We start from the raw sequence: 18104 nt of genomic DNA, 5'->3' as shown, positions 1-18104 counted from the left end.
TTATTGCCGTGTAAATTTCTTGTTTCGTTATTTTAGCATTTAAGTTATTTCTTTGTTCCGCCGTAACCTTTAAATTTATTTTTGACTGGATGTAATCCCTAATAATTGAACCCCTATCACCTCCTTGTCCTTTTAGCCTGTACAGTTCTTTGTAATAATCTCCAAAGGCTCTGATTATATCTTCTTGAGATGTTAAAATACTATTTCCCTTTTTTATTTTTGTTATAAACCCCCTTTCTTTCTCTCTCCTTAATTTTCTAGCAAGCCATCTACCGACTTTATTGCCGTTTTCAAAAAAGTCTTGTTTAGTTTGTTTTAAATCCTTCGCTATTTCTGAATTTATTTTGTTTTGAAGCTGCATCTGGAGAATTTTGATTTCGTTTCTTAATTTTCGGCTTTCTGAATTTTTAACCATTTGCTGTTCTTTCTCCCTAATCTGTTCTAGGATTCTCTTCTCTCTTTCTGTCCTTTCCCTTTTTACTTCTGCAGCTCTCTTAATCAATATCCCTCGGAATGTTGCTTTCCCTGCATCCCAAACAATCTTATTTTTCATCTCAGGCATATCATTTAATTTAAAGTAAATTTTTATTTCTTCTTTCATTTTCCCAACAAATTGCTCATCTTCCAATAACTTGTTTTGCAATCTCTGTTTTCCTTTTCTTTTAAAGTTGCATCTATTAAACTGTGATCAGACAAAGTTTTACAATCCACTTCCATGTTTTTAAAGTTGGGAGCTAAGCATTAGGAAGAAGTCTATCCACGACCATGATTTATGAGCTTCTGAATAAAATGTGAATCCTGTTTTCCCTTCATTTTTATGAGGCCAAAGATCTACAAGGTCATGGTCGTGTATCAGCCCAAGACAACTTTTTAGGAGACAACCATGATCTTTTTTTTCCTTTTTTTTTTTTTTTGGTTGTTTTTCTGTCTTTCTTGGGATTTAAAACCCCATTGAAATCGCCTGCTAGAATAATATTTTTATTGTCGAGTGCCATTATTTCTTCATTTAGTTTTTGGAAAAAAACTTTTTTGTTTTCATGGGGACCATATATGTTAATAACTGTAAGTGTAGTTAACCCAGTATTCACTTCCAATATTTGGTATCTCCCCTCTGGGTCGATTTTAATCCCCTTTGTGTAATACTTCCTATTTACATACAGCACAAGTCCTCTTTTTCTTTTATTAATTGAAACTGGGTAACAATTCCCTAGTCTTGGGTTTCTTAAATATTTTTGGTCCCCCGTCCTTATTTTTGTTTCTTGTAAAAAAATTATGTCATAGTTCCTTTTATCTAGTAAATGAAATATTTGTTTATGTTTTCTCTCTTTGTTTATGCCCCCCATGTTCCATGATGCTATTTTGACCATCTCACCAAAGAGTAATACGGTTTGTTAATTACAGAAGTAAAAAGAGTGAATAAAAATGAGAAGAAATCAAATAACTCACTATGTTGTTCCCCTTCAGATGAATAATGTCCCAGTTTAAATGTCCAAGTTCTTTGCGTAATCCAGCAGTTCTCCTGGCTCCAAGTCTAGTAGGTTGTCCTGACTGAGTTGGAGATCCATCCGAGGATTAATCAACAGATCGTTCTCTCTGATCTTTTCACTTTCGTTGCGTTCTTGGTCTGTGCCCGATTCTTGAGATAATAAAAGCTTTTGAAAGTCCTTAGCCTTTTCGATAGTGTTGATCTTTACTCTTTTATTGTTGTACCAACAAGATATCCCTTCCGGGTTAGTCCATCTATAATTAATGCTTTTCCTTTGTAGAATCGTGGTGAGAGATCTGTAGAGCCGTCTCTGTTTAATCACCTGGAGTGGAAGATCCTTATAGATTTTTACATGAGAGTTGTCAATTATCAAGTCCTTTTTGTAATTCCTTTGCAAACACTTTTCTTTTAGTCTTGTCGTTGTAAAACAAAGAATCACATCTCTCAGAAAGCCCTTCTCCTTAGCGACTTTCGAACTTACTCTAAAGATTTTATCTGTCTGGGATTCCAGCTGTTCAGTCGAGATGCCCAAAAAGAGAGCGAGGGCTGGGAACAATCGTTCTTCTAAATTCTCCTCCTCTACTTCAGCCAGTCCTCTAATCTTAATAGCCCTATCCCTATATCTTTTTTCTTGCTGTTGTATAACACTGTCCTCTTGAGTTTGGTGTTTCTCCAACCTAGTTATTTTCTTTTCCAATTCGACAGTTTTCTTAGCTGTGGAGTTCACCTCCTTTTTAATCTCTGAGATGTCTTTGTTTATCGCATCGATCTTTCTAGATAGAGTTTCAGTTTGAATTTGTATATCTTCTCTTAATTCTTCTCTTAGGGCTTTCTGTTCTTCCCTAATTTCCAACTTAAAATTCCTTTTGAATTCACACAGTTCCTCCAGAATAATAGATGAGATATCTGGTTGTTTTCCTAGCAACTCCACCGAGTTCCTTCTTAGGTTTGTGTGTCCTCCACGCATAGTTTCTTTCTTGTGCTTTGCACCCCTTGTTTCCATCTAACACTTTTATAAGGGGATATTTCTCCGTTGTTGTTGCTTGAGAGTGTTGCAGTGTTTGTGAAGTAACTCCTCTCAATGTTCACTCGGCTTCTTCTAATCAGAAATCCTGCTGCCTCAATTCTGGGCAGCTGTGGTTCGTTATGGGCAGATAATAGCAGGTAACCTTCTCACCATTCAATCCAAACGCAACCAGCTGTGAGACCTCAGTCCGGATCAATTCCGTCCCTGTTTAAATATTAATTTCTTTATCCTACTGCAGTCAAATGGTAGAGCAGAGACAAAAGAAAAGAAAAAAAAGTCCTTAAACCAGCATTCAACTACGCAGATAGATTCAGTGCACATTAAAGTTTAATATTGCCTTCTTATAGTTGGAATCCTTTCACCTTTCGGTGGATCACTATCGCCATACCTTCCAAAACTTGTACTGAAGGAAAGGAGAAAGGTCTTAAATGTCCTCAAATGAAAGAAAGAGATATCCGAAAATTTGTTGTTCTTGGTCTTATCCCGATCGACCCACAAGGGATAAGTCTTCTAATGTTTAAAAGGTTGCGCCAAGACTGGTTGTCCCAGACAAACACACCACAGCGCCGGCTGCCTTGGGGCTTTCCCCGAGTCCCTCACTCCCAGCCCTTCAGGGCAAAGAAAAATAGGACTCTAGAGCCCCCGACAGACCCTCGCCTCGACACTCACTCGGTTCGAGTACCTTTATGATCCTCCCAAATTCTGCAGGAAGACCTTTGAACGGGTCGTGCTGCAGTAGAAAGGAGAGCAGAGCCAAAGCAACTTGCCTCTGAATGTCTTGGTGGAGCAACCGGAAGTCTCCCTCCTTCTTTCATTCAGGAACACATAGGATCCTAGAGTCAGAGGAGACTACTAAGGGCCATATATTCAAACCCTCCTTCTGCCATGCAGGAATACATAGGATCTTAGAATCGGTAGGAACTACAAAGGGCCATATATTCCAACTCTCCTTCTGCCATGCAAGAATACATAGGATCCGAGAGTCGGAAGGGACTACGAAGGACCATACAGTCCAACCCCCCTTCTGCCCTGCAGGAACACATAAGATGCCAGAGTCAGACGGGACTACTAAGGGCCATATAGTCCGACCCTCCTTCTGCCATGCAGGAATACATAGGATCCTAGAGTCCGAAGGGACTACGAAGGGCCGTATAGTCCAACCCTCCTTCTGCCATTCAGGAATACATAGGATCCTAGAGTCAAACGAGACTACTAAGGGCCATATAGTCCAACTTTCCTTCTGCCATACAGGAATATAAAGGATCCTACAGTTGGAAGGGACTGGTAAGGGCCATAGAGTCCATATCTCCTGCTGCCATGCAGGAATACATAGGTTCCTAGAGTCAGAAGGGACAACTGAGGCCCATATAGTCCAACCCACCGTCTGCCATGCAGGAATACATTGGATCCTGGAATCAGAAGGGACTACTAAGGGCCATACAGTCCAAACCTCCTTCTGCCATGCACGAATACATAGGATCCTAGAGTCAGACGACACTACTAAGAGCCATATAGTCCAACCCTCCTTCTGCCATACAGGAATACAAAGGATCCTACAGTTGGAAGGGACTGCGAAGGGGCATAGAGTCGATCCCTCTTGCTGCCGTACAGGAATACATAGGTTCCTAGAGTCAGAAGGGACAACTAAGGGCCACAGAGTACAACCATCCTTCTGAAATGCAGGAATACATAGGATCGTAGAGACTAAAGGGACTACAAAGGTCCATAGAGTCCATCTCTCCTTCTGCCATGCAGGAATACATAGGTTCCTAGAGTTGGGAGTGACTGCTAAGGGCCATATAGTCCATGCCTCCTTCTGCTATGCAGGAATACATAGCATCCTAGAGTCGGAAGGGACTGCTAAGGGCCATAGAGCCCATCCTTGTACGGTGCAGGAATACATAGGATCCTGGAGTCGGAAGGGACTACTAAGGGCCATAGGGTCCAACCATTCTCCTGCCATGCAGGAATACATAGGATCCTAGAGTCATACGGGACTACTAAGGCCCATATAGTCCAACCCTCTGTGTTCCATGCTGGAATACATTGGATCCTAGAGTCAGAAGGGACTACTAAGGGCCATAGAGTCCAAACCTCCTTCTGCCAAGCATGAATACATAGGATCCTAAAGTCAGGAGGGACTGCTAAGGGCCATATATTCCAACCCTTCTTCTGCCATGCAGGAATACATAGGGTCCTAGAATCAGAAGGGACTCCTAAGGGCCATAGAGTCCACCCCACCTTCTGCCATGCAGGAATACATAGGGGCCTAGAGTCAGAAGGGACTCCTAAGGGCCATAGAGTCCACCCCACCTTCTGCCATGCAGGAATACATAGGGTCCTAGAATCAGAAGGGACTAGGAAGGGCCATAGAGTCCAACCCTCCTTCTGCCATGTAGGAATACACAGGATGCTAGAGTAAGAAGGGACTACTAAGGGCCATATAGTCCATCCCTCCTTTTGCCATGCAGGAATACCTAGGATCCTAGAGTCGGAAGGGACTGATAAGGGCCATAGAGCCCAGCTCTCCTTCTGCGATGCAGGAATACATAGGATCCTAGAGTCAGACAGGACTACTAAGGGCCATACAGTACAACCGGCCTTCTGCTATGCAGGAGTACATAGGATCCTAGAGTCGGAAGGGACAACTAAGGGCCATAGAGTCCATCACTCCTTCTGCCATGCAGGGGTACATAGGATCCTAGACTTGGGAGGGATTGCTAAGGGCCATATAGTCCAACCCTCCTTCTGCCATGCAGGAATGCATAGGATCCTAGAGTCGGAAGGGACTGCTAAGGGCCATAGAGTCCATCCCTCCTTCTGCCATGCAGGAATACCTAGGATCCTAGAGTCGGAAGGGACTGATAAGGGCCATAGAGCCCAGCTCTCCTTCTGCAATGCAGGAATACATAGGATCCTAGAGTCAGACAGGACTACTAAGGGCCATATAGTACAACCGTCCTTATGCCATGCAGGAGTACATAGGATCCTAGAGTCGGAAGGGACAACTAAGGGCCATAGAGTCCATCACTCCTTCTGCCGTGCAGGAATACATAGGATCCTAGACTTGGGAGGGATTGCTAAGGGCCATATAGTCCAACCCTCCTTCTGCCATGCAGGAATGCATAGGATCCTAGAGTCGGAAGGGACTGCTAAGGGCCATAGAGTCCATCCCTAGTTCTGCGGTGCAGGAATACATAGCATCCTAGAGTCGGAAGGGACTGCTAAGGGCCTTAGAGCCCATGTTTGTGCCGTGCAGGAATACATAGGATCCTAGAGTCAGACGACACTACTAAGATCCATATAGCCCAATCATCCTTCTGCCATACAGGAATACAAAGGATCCTAGAGTCGGAAGGGACTGCTAAGGGCTATAGAGCCCATGTTTGTGCGGTGCAGGAATACATAGGATCCTGGAGTCGAAAGGGACTACTAAGGGCAATAGAGTCCAACCATCCTTCTGCCATGCAGGAATACATAGGATCCTAGAGTCAGACGGGACTACTAAGGCCCATATAGTCCAACCCTCTGTGTGCCATGCTGGTATACATTGGATCCTAGAGTCAGAAGGGACTACTAAGGGCCATAGAGTCCATCCCTCCTTACGCCATGCAGGAATACATAGGATCCCAGAGTTAGAAGGGACTACTAAGGGCCATAGAGTCCAAACCTCCTTCTGCCATGCAGGAATACATAGGTTCCTAGAGTTGGGAGTGACTGCTAAGGGCCATATAGTCCATCCCTCCTTCTGCTATGCAGGAATACATAGCATCCTAGAGTCGGAAGGGACTGCTAAGGGCCATAGAGCCCATCCTTGTGCGGTGCAGGAATACATAGGATCCTTGAGTCAGAAGGGACTACTAAGGGCCATAGACTCCAACCATTCTCCTGCCATGCAGGAATACATAGGATCCTAGAGTCATACGGGACTACTAAGGCCCATACAGTCCAACCCTCTGTGTTCCATGCTGGAATACATTGGATCCTAGAGTCAGAAGGGACTACTAAGGGCCATAGAGTCCAAACCTCCTTCTGCCATGCATGAATACATAGGATCCTAGAGTCAGGAGGGACTGCTAAGGGCCATATATTCCAACCCTTCTTCTGCCATGCCGGAATACATAGGGTCCTAGAATCAGAAGGGACTCCTAAGGGCCATAGAGTCCACCCCACCTTCTGCCATGCAGGAATACATAGGGTCCTAGAATCAGAAGGGACTAGTAAGGGCCATAGAGTCCAACCCTCCTTCTGCCATGTAGGAATACACAGGATGCTAGAGTAAGAAGGGACTACTAAGGGCCATATAGTCCATCCCTCCTTTTGCCATGCAGGAATACCTAGGATCCTAGAGTCGGAAGGGACTGATAAGGGCCATAGAGCCCAGCTCTCCTTCTGCGATGCAGGAATACATAGGATCCTAGAGTCAGACAGGACTACTAAGGGCCATATAGTACAACTGTCCTTCTGCCATGCAGGAGTACATAGGATCCTAGAGTCGGAAGGGACAACTAAGGGCCATTGAGTCCATCACTCCTTCTGCCATGCAGGAATACATAGGATCCTAGACTTGGGAGGGATTGCTAAGGGCCATATAGTCCAACCCTCCTTCTGCCATGCAGGAATGCATAGGATCCTAGAGTCGGAAGGGACTGCTAAGGGCCATAGAGTCCATCCCTAGTTCTGCGGTGCAGGAATACATAGCATCCTAGAGTCGGAAGGGACTGCTAAGGGCCATAGAGCCCATGTTTGTGCCGTGCAGGAATACATAGGATCCTAGAGTCAGACGACACTACTAAGAGCCATATAGTCCAACCCTCCTTCTGCCATACAGGAATACAAAGGATCCTAGAGTCGGAAGGGACTGCTAAGGGCCATAGAGCCCATGTTTGTGCGGTGCAGGAATACATAGGATCCTGCAGTCGAAAGGGACTACTAAGGGCAATAGAGTCCAACCATCCTTCTGCCATGCAGGAATACATAGGATCCTAGAGTCAGACGGGACTACTAAGGCCCATATAGTCCAACCCTCTGTGTGCCATGCTGGTATACATTGGATCCTAGAGTCAGAAGGGACTACTAAGGGCCATAGAGTCCGTCCCTCCTTACGCCATGCAGGAATACATAGGATCCCAGAGTTAGAAGGGACTACTAAGGGCCATAGAATCCAAACCTCCTTCTGCCATGCATGAATACATAGGGTCCTAGAGTCAGAAGGGACTACTAAGGGCCATAGAGTCCATCCCTCCTTCTGCTATGCAGGAATACATAGCATCCTAGAGTCGGAAGGGACTGCTAAGGGCCATAGAGCCCATCCTTGTGCGGTGCAGGAATACATAGGATCCTTGAGTCAGAAGGGACTACTAAGGGCCATAGAGTCCAACCATTCTCCTGCCATGGAGGAATACATAGGATCCTAGAGTCATACGGGACTACTAAGGCCCATATAGTCCAACCCTCTGTGTTCCATGCTGGAATACATTGGATCCTAGAGTCAGAAGGGACTACTAAGTTCCATAGAGTCCAAAGCTCCTTCTGCCATGCATGAATACATAGGATCCTAGAGTCAGGAGGGACTGCTAAGGGCCATATATTCCAACCCTTCTTCTGCCATGCCGGAATACATAGGCTCCTAGAATCAGAAGGGACTCCTAAGGGCCATAGAGTCCACCCCACCTTCTGCCATGCAGGAATACATAGGGTCCTAGAATCAGAAGGGACTAGTAAGGGCCATAGAGTCCAACCCTCCTTCTGCCATGTAGGAATACACAGGATGCTAGAGTAAGAAGGGACTACTAAGGGCCATATAGTCCATCCCTCCTTTTGCCATGCAGGAATACCTAGGATCCTAGAGTCGGAAGGGACTGATAAGGGCCATAAAGCCCAGCTCTCCTTCTGCGATGCAGGAATACATAGGATCCTAGAGTCAGACAGGACTACTAGGGGCCATACAGTACAACCGTCCTTCTGCCATGCAGGAGTACATAGGATCCTAGAGTCGGAAGGGTCAACTAAGGGCCATAGAGTCCATCACTCCTTCTGCCATACAGGAATACATAGGATCCTAGACTTGGGAGGGATTGCTAAGGGCCATATAGTCCAACCCTCCTTCTGCCATGCAGGAATGCATAGGATCCTAGAGTCGGAAGGGACTGCTAAGGGCCATAGAGTCCATCCCTAGTTCTGCGGTGCAGGAATACATAGCATCCTAGAGTCGGAAGGAACTGCTAAGGGCCATAGAGCCCATGTTTGTGCCGTGCAGGAATACATAGGATCCTAGAGTCAGACGACACTACTAAGAGCCATATAGTCCAACCCTCCTTCTGCCATACAGGAATACAAAGGATCCTAGAGTCGGAACGGACTGCTAAGGGCCATAGAGCCCATGTTTGTGCGGTGCAGGAATACATAGGATCCTGGAGTCGAAAGGGACTACTAAGGGCAATAGAGTCCAACCATCCTTCTGCCATGCAGGAATACATAGGATCCTAGAGTCAGACGGGACTACTAAGGCCCATATAGTCCAACCCTCTGTGTGCCATGCTGGTATACATTGGATCCTAGAGTCAGAAGGGACTACTAAGGGCCATAGAGTCCATCCCTCCTTACGCCATGCAGGAATACATAGGATCCCAGAGTTAGAAGGGACTACTAAGGGCCATAGAGTCCAAACCTCCTTCTGCCATGCATGAATACATAGGGTCCTAGAGTCAGAAGGGACTACTAAGGGCCATAGAGTCCATCCCTCCTTCTGCCATGCAGGAATACATAGGGGTCAAGACTCAGAAGGGAATACTAAGGGCCATAGAGTCCACCCCTCCTTCTGCCATGCTGGAATACATAGGAGCCTAGAGTCAGACGGGACTACTAAGGCCCATATAGTCCAACCCACCGTCTGCCATGCAGGAATACATTGGATCCTGGATTCAGAAGGGACTACGAAGGGCCATAGAGTCCATCCCTCCTTTGGCCATGCATGAATACATAGGATCCCAGAGTCAGATGGGACTTCTAAGTTCCATAGAGTCCAAACCTCCTTCTGCCATGCAGGAATACATAGGGGTCAAGAGTCAGAAGGGAATACTAAGGGTCATAGAGTCCACCCTACCTTCTGCCATGCAGGAATACATAGGGGCCTAGAGTCAGAAGGGACTAGTAAGGGCCTTAGAGTCCATCCCTCCTTCTGCCATGCAGGAATACATAGGATTTTATTACATTTTAACCCTTTATTATAAATGGCCATGGAGGACCAGGAATGCTAAAATAAAACCGTCTTTCTATGTCTCTGCAGAACGCCGCTCAAGGTCCTTTGCGACAACATGAAGTACCAGATCCTTTCACGCGCGTTTTATGGATGTGAGTCTTATTCTGTACTTCTTCCGCCAGAGTTCCGCCAAACGATGTGATCTGTAGTCCGTCGAACTGGGATGCCAATTTGGATGGTCACCACCAATGTTCTCCTTTCCCGTCACAGGGCTTGCGTATTGCCACCATCTTTCCACCGTGAGGACGCACCTCTCGGCGCTGGTCAACCACGACATCGTGTCCCCCAGCGTCCCCCGCGATGCCAGTTCGGGGCTGACTGTGGTCGTCTGGGAGGCGTTTCTACAGGACAGGACGGTACAGCAGACTTGGGTCTGGGCTACAGTATGGCCGCCGGTTGCGCTGCATTGCACCATGTCGCAGATAATGGCGACCCCCATAATTCCGATAGAGATTGACCATAGATATGTCTGGAGGACCTCCAGATGCCTAGAGAGGTGGCCTTTCTAGGCATCTGGGGGTCCTCCAACCCAATAGAAGTTGACAATATAGTCTCCAAATACCTAGAGAGCATGGGTTGCGTCTCACGGCCCTTGACTCTGTGTCTTTCGTCATCTATGTTTGTCCTAATCAGAGATACGAAGAGAAGGAGCTGCTGCGCCTGGTCTACTTCGGTGGCGTCCAGCGCTCAATCCGGAAATCGGTTTGGCCATTCCTTTTGGGTCATTACCGGTTCAGGATGTCGGACACCGAGAGGAAAGAGGTGAGGTGCCGTTCGTCTGATGCACACACTCAATGTGGCTGCATCCCGTATTCGAATTTTAGGGTAGGATGAATGCTTATTATTGTGTCTCGCTCACAGGTGGATGCCCGGACGCGGTCCTGCTACGAAAAGACCATGGCAGAGTGGCTGGGTTGTGAAGCCATCGTCCACCAGCGCAAGAAGGAGCCACACGCGGCAGCGCTGGCCAAGTGTTGCTCTGGGGCCAGCCTGGATTCAAACCTGGAGCAGCGCATGATGCACTGCGACTCAACTGTCAGCAGCGAGGTGAGTTTCCATAGAGTCGTTCGGAAGGACATCGGGTTTCCTAGTGAGGCGGTCTCTCTAGACATCCGGGGGTCCTCTAACATACTTGAGGTTGACCATGGAGTCATGCGTAAGGACCTCCAGATGCCTAGAGAGGTGTTCTCTATAGGCATGTGGAGGTCCGTGAACATAGTGGACATTCTAGGCATCCTAAGGTCCTCCAATATACTGGTGATGACCGTAGAGTCATGCTGGAGGACCTCCAGATGCATATAGAGATGGTCTGTCTAGGAATATGGAGGACCTTCAACACAGTGGACACTCTAGGCATCTTGAGGTCCTCTAATATACTGGCAACTGACCATAGAGTCCTGATGAGGGACCTCCAGATGCTTACAGAGGTGGTTTTTCTTGGAATATGGAGGCCTGTGACTGCAGTGGCCACTCTAGGCATCTTGAGGTCCTCCAATATACTGGCAGTTAACCATAGAGTCATGCTGAAGGACCTCCAGATGCTTACAGAGGTGGTCTTTCTAGGAATATGGAGGTCCTTTAGTTACAGTGGCCTTGCTAGGCATCTAGAGGTCCTCCAGCATGCTGACCATAGAGTTGTGCTGGCGGACCTCCATATTCCCAGAAGGGTGGCCTCTCTAGGCATACGGAGGTCCTTCAATGTGCCACAAAGTCCTACCACACTTCCTTTCCCCCCTCTTTTCTGAGTCTTCCCAGAGCAGCGGCTCTGGTGCGCAGAACCTGGCACGGCTTCAGAGTGATTCCAGCAGCAGCAGCACGCAGGTACAGAAGCTTGCATTTTCGGGTGGCACCCAACGTTTTTGTGCTGAGAGCCTCGATCAAATCGAGTCCCCTAAGCTGCCCCTAGACGCCATTTTGGTATCATGGATGCCACGGTCGGTATCGCCCATTCGGCATCCGCCTTTTCTCACAGGTGTTCAAGTCCGTCGATGAGGTGGAGCAAAACGAAACCGAACGCAACCCGGACGAGGGGAAGCAGGTGAAACTCTCTATGGTTTCTGATGGCGGCGGCGGCGGTTTTCCTGTGCACAATCTCTCCGTGTCAATCAGCGCAGAAGACGGGATGATGGAGGATGAAAAAACAACGCTGTTCCACTCCGCGCAGACCAGCATGGAGGTTGACCGGAGCCCACTATCGACGGACTGTGCCACCGTCGTCACGGAAGATGCACTGCATGGTCCAGATTTTGCCGTTAACGGTAAAATTGATGAGTTTATGCTTCTAGAGAAGGAGGTCTCCGGTAAAGAGCGGGCACCGCTCTACGCATCGGAGGACGGCTGGGTCAACCGTCCGAATTCGCTGGAGAGCGAAGATGACCTCTCTGAAGAGCCGGAGATGGAGAGTCTCTACCCGCAGCTGGATTCGCACTCTCTGGCCGTGACCGACTTGACCGTCATCGGCGAGGTTTTGCCCGTCTCTTCGTCTGGAGTGACCTACTCTGTGAGTACGAAATACAGAGAGGATGCCTCTCTAGGAATCTCTGGGTCATCCAATGCAACTCTATGGTCATTGTCTGGCTATAGACTCTATGATCAAAGTCTGGCTATAGAATAATACTAGAGGAGCTACAAAGGTTTAGAGAAGTGTCCTCTCTAGGAATCTCTGGGTCCTCCAGCACAACTCTATGGTCAAAAAAAGGCAAATCCGCCTCCCAACTCACTGGATTTCCCTTCTTGTTTTGGACTCTTTCCTTCTGGCGACCGTGTCTGGTGTTTAGCCCGAACTGCTGAACCTGTACACCATCAACCTCCACCGGATCGAGAAGGATGTCCAGCGATGCGACCGCAATTATTGTTACTTCACTCCGGGGAACTTGGAGAAACTGAGGAACGTCATGTGCAGGTAAGGAAGGCCCCATATATGTATATATGCAAGGTCTTTTCCCTTCCAACTGTAGGATCCTATGTATTCCTGCATGGCGTACATAGGATCCTACAGTTGGAAGAGAAAAAACTGGCATCCGTCCCAAATCTCTCTCTTCTCTCCAGTTATATATGGCACCACATCGACATCGGATATGTCCAAGGGATGTGCGACCTCCTGGCGCCGCTGCTGGTCATTCTGGACGATGGTGAGTTCAATACTTCTGCCATGCAGGAATACACAGGACCCTAGAGCCATGCAGGGATACAAAGGACCCTAGAGCCATGCAGAGCCATGCATTATTATTATTATTATTATTATTATTATTATTATTATTATTAACCTTTATTTATAAAGTGCTGTAAATTTACACATACAATCTTTTTAATTAGACAGTTCCCTGTCCTCAGGCTTACAATTTAAAAAGACATGACATAAAAGGAGAAGGGAAAGGTGGTGGGGATAGTAGGCTAATACATATAAAGTACACAGCAATACAGGAAATGGTTCGATAAAACAGGCATCAAAAGAACATCAAATAGCAAGCGACAATTATGCAATGCCTGGGAACGCTTCTCTGAATAGGATGGTCTTCAACTCTGTTTTGAAGCTGGTTAAAGAAGTGATGGCCCTTGCTCACGGGGGAAGAAGGTTCCAGGAGTATGCAGGGATACATAGGACCCTAGAGCCATGCAGGGATACATAGGACCCTAGAGCCATGCAGGGATACATAGGACCCTAGAGCCATGCAGGGATACATAGGACCCTAGAGACATGCAGTAATACATAGGATCCTAGAGCCATGCAAGGATACATAGGACCCTAGAGCCATGCAGGAATACATAGGACCCTTATGCCATGCAGGGATACATAGGATCCTAGAGCCATGCAGGAATACATAGGACCCTAGAGCCATGCAGGGATACATAGGACCCTAGAGCCATGCAGGGATAGATAGGACCCTAGAGCCATGCAGGGATACATAGGGCCCTAGAGCCATGCAGAAAAACATAGGACCCTTATGCCATGCAGGAATACATAGGACCCTTATGCCATGCAGGGATACATAGGATCCTAGTGCCATGCAGGAATACATAGGACCCTAGAGCCATGCAGGGATACATAGGACCCTAGAGCCATGCAGGGATACATAGGACCCTAGAGCCATGCAGGGATACATAGGATCCTAGTGCCATGCAGGAATACATAGGACCCTAGAGCCATGCAGGGATACATAGGACCCTAGAGCCATGCAGGAATACATAGGACCCTAGAGCCATGCAGGGATACATAGGATCCTAGAGCCATGCAGGAATACATAGGACCCTTCTGCCATGCAGGAATGCAGAGGACACATGTATATTATCCTTTCCAGAAGCCCTGGCCTTTGGCTGTTTCTCCGAACTCATGAAGCGCATGAACCAGAACTTCCCCCACGGAGGAGCCATGGACACCCACTTCGCCAACATGAGGTCCCTCATCCAGGTCAATGGGGAAGAAGCCTCTCTTATTGGGGGACGATGGGTTATGTTCCCACTCGGTCTCTCTCTTTTAATTCAATGTAATATTAATTTAATCCTGTGGCAGATTTTGGACTCGGAGCTCTTTGAACTGATGCACCAAAATGGCGACTACACTCACTTCTACTTCTGCTACCGGTGGTTCTTCCTCGACTTCAAGAGAGGTGCATGTTCGAATCCCCCCATTGTCCCCATTGATGCACCCCTTGACCCTTCCCCTCCTTCTCTCCCTCCTTCCTTCCTTCCTTCCTTCCTTCCTTCCTTCCTTCCTTCCTCATCCTTCTTCCTTCTTCCTACTCTTCTTCCCTTCCTTCATTTCTATCCTGCCTTCCATTTCCTTCTTCTTCCTCCTTTTCCCGCTCTCCCTTTTTTCTTTCTTTTCCTGCTCCTCCTTTCTTTTCTTTTCCTCCTCCACCTCCTAACTCAAACTTCTCTTTTCTTTCTCCTCTCCTTTCCCTCCTTCTTCCTCTTTCTCCTTCTCTTCCTTATTCTCTCCTTCTTTCTTCCTCCACTTTCATCCTCATCCTTCTCTTTCTCCTCTCCCTTCCCTCCTTCTTCCTTTTATTCCTTCTTTATTCTACTTTCCTCCTCCTCCTTTCCCTCTTTCCTCTATTCCCTTATTGGTGCGGGGCATGGGGATGTATAGCGATAACAGGCTGGAGAGTACATTTAAAGGAAGATGAGAACGATGCGTAATATCTATCCCGTCTTCCAGTCACCCTGTTAACCCGAAAGAACCGAGGATCGTCCGAAACATACCACAGACCCTTACCTTGCTCCTATGTAATGCCAGGTCAGTGAAAAATAAATCTCATATCATCTACGATCTATTAGATGATTATGATGCTGACCTGGCATGCATTACAGAAACCTGGCTGGGGGAGGATAGTGGTGTGAGCTGGACAAAAGCCCTCCTGGCTGGGTACGCAGTACAGCAGCAGGTTAGGGAAAGTGGATGAGGGGGAGGCGTGGCAGTGATCCACAAAAGTCATATCACTTTGACCAGGAATTTGGTTCCGAAACTGAGACACATTGAGGGTATTTACCTGACCCTGAAGGCCAAGGATAGTCTGGGGATTCTGTTGGTCTACCGTCCACCCCGTAACCTAACAAATTCCCTGGCCAAGCTGACACTCCTGGTCTCGGAGCTGGTACTGAAGTCACCTAGGCTTCTAGTCCTGGGTGACCTCAACATCCCCTTCGAGGCCGGCTCATCAGATCTATCAGGTGCGGCTCGGTTGTTCATGGAATCCATGACATCCATGGCAGGGATGTAGCCAGGATTTTGGGAAGGGGGGGTCCAAACTAAGTGCCACCATTTTGAGAAGCTAAGAGTCCCCCCCCCCCCACACACACACAGAAAGAGGGTCGAGGTCAGGATGGCACCACTTCTGTTATGGCTCTGTGCTATGGAATCTTGGGATTTGTAGTTTTGAGGAACTGTTTGGCCATCTCTGTCAGGTGCCGCAACAAACTACAAATCCCAGCATTCCACAACATGGAGCCAAAGGCAGTTAAAGTGGCGTCAAATTGGATTATTTTTTCAGTGCAGATGCAAACTGAGTCCTTCCTCTGAAGGTATTTACATCAGATAAATTTAGCTCGTTAAAGCAAAGTGTAGCTGCTCAAGCAATGAGCGGCAGCCACTCTGTACATCCTCAGAGACACTCTGTTCATGCTTTGAGACACTGCCTTCCAACTTCTGAGCTGAGCTAAGAACCCAGGCTGCATCCACACATTTCATTCCCACTTCCAAGAGGGATTTTTAATTCCAAGAAATACACACACACACAATTTTTAATTCCAAGACTCATCTATCTATCTATCTATCTATCTATCTATCTATCATAATTTTAAATTCCAAGACAATATACCTTCTTTTCTTTTTATGAAAAACAAACCCTTTTAAGAGAATCCTATTTTTGGAGAAAGGCAGGGTATAAAATCAATCAATAAAAAGGACAGGTTGCTTATACTGCGAATACATACAAATGGGTTTTACTGCGCCTGCGCAGTGCTGTTCGGAAACTTCTGGAATCACTGGTCAAAGTTTACTTTGCAACATATAGAAACTTTTTGGCGGTAACTCTGCCCACCCGTTATAAGGCCCCTGCCTTCCCGCTCTTTCCCCAGTTCCGCAATTTTTTCCGCCAAGCAGGCAATGGAAGAGCCAATAAGAGCAGGACACTGAGGGGATGGACGGGTGGGATTTGTATGTATTCGCAGATGACCACTCGAAGAAATACTGTTACAGGTAAGCAACCTGTCCTTCTTCTTCGTGGTCTCTGCGAATCATACAAATGAGTTTAGACTGACAAGCTCAGGTAAGCGGCGGAGGGAGTGTCCTGAGACCAAAGCTATGGTAAACCAAAGGTACATTTATTAGGACAATAAACACCTTGAACCATAAAAGGAGTCAGTCTTTTTGTTCTTGCACAAACCAAACATAGCAACAACATTGCTAAACCTGAGAAGGGGAGATAAGGTCGTGCAAGACCCATCCCATTGAAATTGTGCAAAGCAACATTCAACAGAATGTAAACGCAAAGGCATTATATACACAAATGCTGAAACACAACCATCAGTAGTGCAATCAATGCAACCCTGAAACCAACACAGCCCTCCCAAAAGCTGCATCTCGAATAGCTCTGGTGTCCAACCTATAATGTTTGATAAAAGTCAGAGGTTGGGACCAAATAGCAGCCTTGCAAACATCCTCCAAGGGAATCCCCGATAGGAATGCAGAGGATGCTGATACTGCCCTTGTGGAGTGGGACCGAACCCTGCCAGGGAGAGGTTTGCCCAGGAGTTCATAGTAGAGGTGGATGGTACCGGCCACCCATTTGGAAAACCTTTGCGCCGACATGGGCAACCCCTTCTTCGGCTCCAAGTAGCATTGGAAAAGTCTCTCGGACCGACTGGAGGCAGCAGTTCTGTCCAGGTAAAACGCCAGCGCTCTCCTGACATCAAGAGAGTGCAGGCTCCGCTCCGCATCCGAAGTCGGATTGGAAGCGAGGGTCGGCAACACAATGTCCTGGCACATGTGGAAAGCAGACACAACCTTAGGCAAGAAAGTAATGTCTGTCCGCAGGACCACTTTGTCCTTGTGAAACCTCAGGAAGGGCTGGTCCCTCCGCAAGGCACAGAGTTCGCCTGCACGGCGGGCAGAAGTGATGGCCACAAGAAAGGCGGTTTTCCAAGTCAGTAGTCTCAAGTCTGCCGTAGCCATCGGTTCAAAGGGCTTGGACTGGAGTGCGGACAGTACCCCCTCCAAGCTCCAAGCCGGTGCCGGTACCGACACAGGAGGATACAAGTTGGCACATCCCTTAAGGAACCCCTTCACCAAGGGATCCCTGAAAAAGGAAGCCCTCCCCCCGAAATGGTACTTAGCACAAATGGCAGACAAATAGCATTGATGGATGCGAGGCACAGCCCCTCATCCAAGAGCACCATCAAAAATTCCAGCACCACTGGAGTGGACACTTGAGCAGGAGACAAGCCCTTTCGATCAAGGAAGAGGCTAAACTGCTTCCATTTCAGGGCATAGGACCGCTGAGTAGAAGGTTTCCTTGCAGCCAGGATCACTGTCCTCACCGACTCCGGCAGGGCGGTTAGGGCTGTATCTTCCAGGCCACCAGCGGCAGGTTCACGATGTCCGGGTGCAAGATCTGGCCGTCCTGGATCGACAACAGGTCGGGACGGAAGTCGAGGCGGAGGAAGCATCTCCTGGAGAGGTGGAGACGGGATGCGAACCACGGCTGTCTGGGCCACCACGGGGTGATCAGGATCGCATGCGAACGGTCCACTGTCATCTTGGACACCACCCAGGTGATGAGAGGGAAGGGAGGAAAGGCGTAAAGCAGCTCTCCCATCCAAAGGAAGGTGAA

General features: G+C 47.6%; 1 protein-coding gene across 5 annotated transcripts in view; it reads left to right on the top strand.

The window, feature by feature from the left end:
• Positions 1-18104, top strand: part of LOC149278889 (small G protein signaling modulator 1-like) — a 123288-nt gene that overhangs the window by 63202 nt on the left and 41982 nt on the right. For all 5 annotated transcript variants that reach the window (XM_089501617.1, XM_089501619.1, XM_089501615.1 and 2 more), the window contains 9 exons: positions 9802-9866; positions 9985-10130; positions 10408-10536; positions 10636-10821; positions 11747-12274; positions 12552-12676; positions 12823-12905; positions 14073-14182; positions 14285-14381. In XM_089501617.1, coding sequence (XP_089357743.1) covers positions 9802-9866; positions 9985-10130; positions 10408-10536; positions 10636-10821; positions 11747-12274; positions 12552-12676; positions 12823-12905; positions 14073-14182; positions 14285-14381 — 1469 coding nt within the window. The remainder of the gene's footprint in view (positions 1-9801; positions 9867-9984; positions 10131-10407; positions 10537-10635; positions 10822-11746; positions 12275-12551; positions 12677-12822; positions 12906-14072; positions 14183-14284; positions 14382-18104) is intronic.

This window comes from Sceloporus occidentalis, unplaced genomic scaffold, assembly GCF_023333645.1.
Source record: "Sceloporus occidentalis isolate IW3139 unplaced genomic scaffold, rSceOcc1.0.p SCAF_177, whole genome shotgun sequence".
In the NCBI taxonomy this organism is placed as follows: domain Eukaryota; kingdom Metazoa; phylum Chordata; class Lepidosauria; order Squamata; family Phrynosomatidae; genus Sceloporus; species Sceloporus occidentalis.
This window is presented reverse-complemented; position numbering and strand designations above follow the sequence as displayed.